The 6,948-nt window shown below is 37.3% G+C and overlaps 1 protein-coding gene across 1 annotated transcript; it reads left to right on the top strand.

Moving 5' to 3' along the window:
- The first annotated feature begins 260 nt into the window (after positions 1–260).
- Positions 261–6,686, top strand: LOC131954277 (F-box only protein 39-like). Its single transcript, XM_059317855.1, has 4 exons — positions 261–1,224; positions 1,749–1,927; positions 4,557–4,662; positions 6,356–6,686. Exons 1-4 carry the CDS (start codon positions 319–321, stop codon positions 6,536–6,538), a joined length of 1,374 nt encoding a protein of 457 aa, XP_059173838.1. The 5' UTR covers positions 261–318; the 3' UTR covers positions 6,539–6,686.
- Positions 6,687–6,948: the final 262 nt, after the last annotated feature.

Below are 6,948 nucleotides of genomic sequence, written 5' to 3'. Positions count from 1 at the left end.
AGTTCCCATTACAGTATCAGAAATATATTATAATCAAGGATTATTTAGGAGTCAAATACTCTATTACCTTACCCCGCCGCGTCTCAAAATATCAACAAATGGAACCTCGGATCCAAATTATCCGATGCCATTGATTTATATTTTACAAACAGGCACATCAACAATGAAATTTTGCACACTTCATTGTGTGCATCGTTCTGCGCAGGTGCGTTCATATAAGAAGGAAGTTGAATAACGCGCCTTTATGACGTGGTGTCGCATTGATATTTTCAGAGGTGTTTTTTTCCACACATTGAAGCGAAAGTATTTATTCGAAGAATGGAGAAGTCAAAAAAGTTCAAATCCACGACCACGGTAAGTGTGTCTATACCAGAAACAGACGAGACAGGTGAAATACCCCAAAATGATGTCGATAACGAATCAGATATCCTGCATCCTTGGGATCAGCTACCACTTGTGGTCATGTTGAATGTATTCGACTACCTCGAGTCAAGCGATCTGTTAAGACTAGCGACTGTCTGTAAAACTTGGCGGGATATGATACAGAACACGGCACACTTTTGGCGACAAATGCACTTGAAGCTAAACTGCAACAGCGAATCTTCGCACAGCGAAATATCGTGTTCATATGCCGAGATGTTCGGAAGTTACCTCCGGAAATTATCGATCTCATGTCATCATGAACACAACACCGACATTTGTAAATGTATGGACAAGGACTTGCTACAACTTCTTCTCAACCTAAATCAACCGAATCTAACGTCTTTAAAAATCACTGATCTTGAGCTTCAAGGTGTTCGAAAATGCCACAAAACTATTTGTGGGACTCTGACGCAAATGCTGTCCAGTTTTAGCAGTCTTCAGTGTTTGGAGTTATCAAACGTGAAGTTTCAATACAACGAAGCCTTCGAAATCCTCGACACCGTGATCTCCGCGTCTGGAGAAAATCTACAGTCACTGGTCATCGACGGATTATTTCGTGTTTGCTTGCTGGACTACACATCTAATGAGGTTGACAGACTGACCAATAAGATTCTTTCCCTGAGTTGCTTGACCAAACTGGGGATTGACTATCTCCACCTGACTAATGCGTTTGTGATTGCGCTGTCCAGATCACATGCAGGGCAGCTGAAGAAATTGAAAATCGTGGCCCGATCGTTTATGCATTATGATACTGATGATCATTTCGATTGCATGGTTTCAACACTCGCCTGGTGTGCTTTGGTAAGGACATTTGACAATTTTTATTACTTCATTTCAACTCTATTTAATCATAGCACTAACAGTATTATCAATATTTACACACAATGTGTGTATTCATATCATTTGCATTATGTCCACTGTGGACAAACTACCCGTAGTCAAACCTTCTCTGTGGGCTCCAACACAATCAACTATCAACTTGTTATGTGCCTTATAGGCCGTTGACTCCGATTTTAACATGCATTTCCTTTTGGATTTGCCTCCATAGCCTTTGTCCATCCAAGCGCAAATTACAATGCACTAGTTTAATTTTGGAGCTTACTCTCCTAGTTGGGATGCTGGCCACAGCTATAAAGCCTCATCTACATGGGAGTTTGAACTCGAGACCTTTCGGTTTAGCGGCCAGGAGTTTGTTCGACCACGCCGACCTCAGGAAAAATATCAAACTTAATAAAACGGTTACATTTCTGATTTGACTTGTAATTGCATTTAATTGAAACGAATGTTTTTGTACATGTTTTTACTTTTCTCGTTGACTGCACCAGAAAGTTGCGTGTCCATCAATGAAGGTGGCGTTTGTTATGGATGGCACCACGTTATCCAGGTTTGATTCCATCACGGAGATCATGGACCCAGTTCTGCCCATCTACAAGATCCGCTTGATGCTCGGCAGCTACGAAAATGATATCGCGACAGCGTTGAATGATATCGCAGCTAGCTTTAGGTTGGTGAAACTTACCTTTATTTGGCGTGAGCGTCGTTATTGTTTGTACTTTGTTAGCTTAGACGCAGCGAATGGCGCTGTATAGCTCATAATTACTAACTCGAAAGTTCCAAGTTTAGATCCCGAGCTCTACACTGTTGGAAGTCCTTGAGTCCACCCAGCTATAATGGGTACCTGACTCATGTTGGGGAATTAAAGAAGTCTGGGCATATTACTGACCATATCATTCCCTGTATGTTGTTGGAACAGATGAACTCTACTTTATCTCTCTTTTAATAGACGATCTGTCCTAGTGGAATTAGAACGTCTCTGAGTCCAAACAGCGTTAAGGACCGTAAAGGTAAACGCGCATTGTACTGACCACACTATCCCTTCATATGCTGAGGTTACAAAAAACAGATGAACTCTACTTACCCCGCGGACCGTCAAGTTCAAAAAGGGAACTTTATTTCATCTCTCTTTGGCGTGAATTGGGAAAAAAAAGATGAAATACTAATAGCTTATTTTGTTGGATTGTTAATTTTTTGAAATCTTTGTCTTTGAAGGATAAGGCTGTATGCTGGGTTAACAGTATCAATATTCTGTGTAAATAGTATCAATATTCTCGGTAAAAAGTATCAATATTCTGGGTAAATAGTATCAATATTCTCGGTTAAAAGTATCAATATTCTCGGTAAAAAGTATCAATATTCTGGGTAAATAGTATCAATATTATGGATAAATATTATCAATATTTTCGGTAAAAGGTATCAATATTCTGGGTAAATAGTATCAATATTCTGGGTAAACAGTATCTATATTCTCGGTAAAAAGTATCAATATTCTGGGTAAATAGTATCAATATTCTCGGTAAATAATATTAATATTCTGTGTTATTAGAATCAATATTCTATGTAAATAGTATCATTATACTGTTTAAATAGTATCAGTATTCTGGGTAAACCGTATCAATATTCTCGGTTAAAAGTATTAATATTCTTGGTAAATAGTATCATTATACTATTTAAATAGTATCAATATTCTGGGTAAATAGTATCATTATACTGTTTAAACAGTAACATTATTCTCGGCAAAAAGCATCAATATTCTTGGTAAAAAGTATCATTATACTGTTTAAATAGTATCAATATTCTGGGTAAATAGTATCATTATACTGTTTAAATAGTATTAATATTCTTGGTAAATAGTATCATTATACTGTTTAAATAGTATCAATATTATGGATAAATATTATCAATATTTTCGGTAAAAGGTATCAATATTCTGGGTAAATAGTATCAATATTCTGGGTAAACAGTATCTATATTCTCGGTAAAAAGTATCAATATTCTGGGTAAATAGTATCAATATTCTCGGTAAATAATATTAATATTCTGTGTTATTAGAATCAATATTCTATGTAAATAGTATCATTATACTGTTTAAATAGTATCAATATTCTGGGTAAACCGTATCAATATTCTCGGTAAAAAGTATCAATATTCTTGGTAAATAGTATCATTATACTATTTAAATAGTATCAATATTCTGGGTAAATAGTATCATTATACTATTTAAACAGTAACAATATTCTCGGCAAAAAGTATCAATATTCTTGGTAAAAAGTATCATTATACTGTTTAAATAGTATCAATATTCTGGGTAAATAGTATCATTATACTGTTTAAATAGTATTAATATTCTTGGTAAATAGTATCATTATACTGTTTAAATAGTATCAATGTTCTTGGTAAATAGTATCAATATGGTGGGTAAATAGTATCAATACCAATCCATCTTTGTTTATATTTACAAAAAAAAATGTTGCTAAAATTGGTAGAATGTGACATTTTTTTGTGTGAACAGATGTTTCCCTCTATGTGACATTGACGTTAAAATGAAGGTGTAGTCAAATACATTGGACGATGTGGTCGAGTGGTAGGACGCTCGACTGCTTGCCTGAATGTAACGAGTTCGGTTCTCGGTCCGTGCGTTCTGATAAGTACCTGCCTGCCGTATATTCAGCGGTGTAATCGATATATACATTATGCTTTCATATACAGAGATAAAAAAACATTTATTTAAAATCTAATGAATCTGACTTATGGATCATTAAGTTTTAAGTGGAATATTTTTTTTTCACTTTAAAATAACATTAAATTGCAGCAGTTATCAAAAATTTAACCTTGCTACCATTACTTCAGTAAAGCTCTAACTGTAAATGCGCTTTTAAGTTGCTTCTGTGTTGAGAGATGTGAATTTGCTGCTGTTAATCTTTATCATCATTTTTGTAGCAATTCATATTTTAATTTAATGTATCTTTGATTTTAAAAACAGATTAGTTCAAAGAGTATCTAACAGGTCTACACATTCCTCGTTCTCATAATCTTTTCCCGTTTGTGTCCAAAGCACAAAGGGCAGATGAAATGAGTTCATCTTTTCTAATGACATCGGGAAAGTGTGGTCAGCACTATGCCCAGACACCCTGGTTTTCTCCAACGTGAGCTAGGTACCGAACATAGCTACACACACCAGCCAGAGATCCGAGCTCGAGACTTTCGGTTTAGCTCTACCATTCCGACCACTCAGCCCCCCCACAAATCTATAACTACTTTCTAGAAACTTTTACTCTGAACCTTGTGGTCTACAGAAGGAGCCTGCTCAAGTTCGAGATGGAGCTTTCTAGTACAAATGACGAGATTGATGAAGCCTTTCTGGATCTTGTTTTAGATTGCAAGAAACTAACGCTCGTAACTGTAAGTCAAATACAATCAACTAATCTTTTGTCATTTCTTAGAAAAACACTATTATATAAAAAATTCTAACTGGCAGAGTTGTAATAGACAGTAGGGGTATAAAAAAACGAGATCGTCCACTTCTACTGATTAGATATTGACAATCATATAACTGAAATCTTTTCAATCAGGTTTCTTAGAATTAGGTTTAATACTCCGAGACATTCTAAAGAAAATGTTCTGCCGCTTAGAAAGTAAGTCTAGGTTTAGATCAGGGGTTCCCAACCTTTTTTTTTACTCTAGGGCACATTCTAAAATATCGTTAGGATTGCGGGCACCACCTTTTTTTAAATCGACAAACTCCTTCCAGAGGCGTAGCGACCTTTCCCGTCACCCGGGGACAAAACTTTCGATTTGCACTCCCCCCCCCCTCAAATTTTCGATTTGCACCCCCCCCCCCCTCAAACTTTCGATTTGCACCACGTGCAACCTTTCAATAATGTTTATGAAAAAAATTCTGTCTCTGTCGAATAGTGAGAGGCGGGCACATACGAATCGTTTGGCGGGCACAGGGTTGGGAACCCCTGGTTTAGATCGTGCGATTGGTGACTCGAAATCCAAGAAACTCGGCCTAGGATCGATTCTGGATGTCATCTCATGTCCACACTGATCCTTAATCCATCTGGATGGGGAGATGCTAATAGAAAGGAAGTAAAATACAAGTGGAAACACCTAGCGTCTTAAGCTTAGCATAAAGCTGAGGATTCACATGTATTAGAGCTGTTCATGCCTTTATGTTCAGAGATGGGTGGACTCAGGAACGTCGTGGTGTCTCCAGTACGGGATCCGAACCCGAGACTTAACGAGTCTATCACTCGGTCACTCTGTTCATTTTGACAAAGTCAGGGTCCGGTTTTAACTATTTAGATTGCGTTAAGAATAGATGTAAAGTAGTAATTAAAGCTATCTTGCAAACATGACGGTCTATAGGGCAAGTGAAAAAGAGTTCACTTGTTTCTGTGAACTCGGCATATGAAGAGAAAGTTTGGTCAGCATAATTCCAAGCCGCCTTTACTTACCCTAACGTGAGTTAGGTACGCATCAGAGTTGGGTGGACTCAGGAACGGTCTACTGACTTAAACCCTGATTTGAACTAAGAATAGATGTACGATGCAGAACATCTTGCGATTCGACTTTATTATACAACCGAAACCTCGCATTTTGTATACCAACCCGTAAGTAATCTGAGGGGTGGCCATAAATGACGTCACACTCGTAGGGGTGTGGGTGGGGGTGTCTGTAATTTTTTGACGATGTGTGATGAGGGGGAGGGGGGGGGGTTGGCTTCAGATGGTGCGACGTCACACTTTTGCATTATGAAAAAGAAATGTTAGAAAACGAATTTTAGCCGTTATTTCGCGTTTTAGAAAGCTGTTTTAGTAAATTGTATTAGGAATTGATTAAAATACTCTATTTTGACAGTTCAGACAAGATTTTGGGAAAATATCGATGTTTTAAAAAAAAATGCAATTTTGAGGGGGATTCTAGGCTGAGGTATGACGTCATTTTAAGGGGGGTCTGACTTTTTGTTACGATGTGTGACGCAGGGGAGGTGGGAGGTAAAAATCGTCCCAAAAAGCGTGACGTCATTGATGGATGACCCCCTGAACGTATTACAAATTACAACAATGTTACCCCCCCCCACACTTGACAGGTCTCTGTCAACTTCTCCTACCCGGGAACCGAGATGATCGCCCACCAGGTGACGCAGCAGAGGAAGCGCTATCAGGACCTGATGGCGTCCCTTGAGAAGGCCCAACAACACGCGCAAGCAAACACGGTCAACGGTCCAGGTTCGGGTACCGCCGATGCCACAGCTCCGATGAACAATTCATAGAACAAGACCAGGAACTAGAATGATTCAACCGGCAAAATAGACGTACCATGGACAAAATTATTACATTTTTATTTACACGTTTTGTTACTAATAATCTTTACATATTTCCTAAAAATCATATTCATATTTTTAAAATATATAAAATCATTTACTGACATATCTCTATAGTTCTTTTTTTATTAAATTCAACATGTTTGTTTCCGTTTTCAAGAAAAACATATATTTGCTCTTATACAGCTAACTCATGAACTGAATCCGTCTATTTTACTGCAGAAGTGTTGAAATACCGACGTTTTAACATACTTAAAAAAGAAAGCAATAAAATACCATTTTAATTTTTTTTTTTGGTATTTACATAAGGCGGTAAAATAAATCAGACAGAAATTTTACATCGTCATTTCATCATTATA

This window comes from Physella acuta, unplaced genomic scaffold (genome assembly GCF_028476545.2).
Source record: "Physella acuta isolate Inbredline_101_S28 unplaced genomic scaffold, ASM2847654v3 ptg000988l, whole genome shotgun sequence".
Classification (NCBI taxonomy): domain Eukaryota; kingdom Metazoa; phylum Mollusca; class Gastropoda; family Physidae; genus Physella; species Physella acuta.
This window is presented reverse-complemented; position numbering and strand designations above follow the sequence as displayed.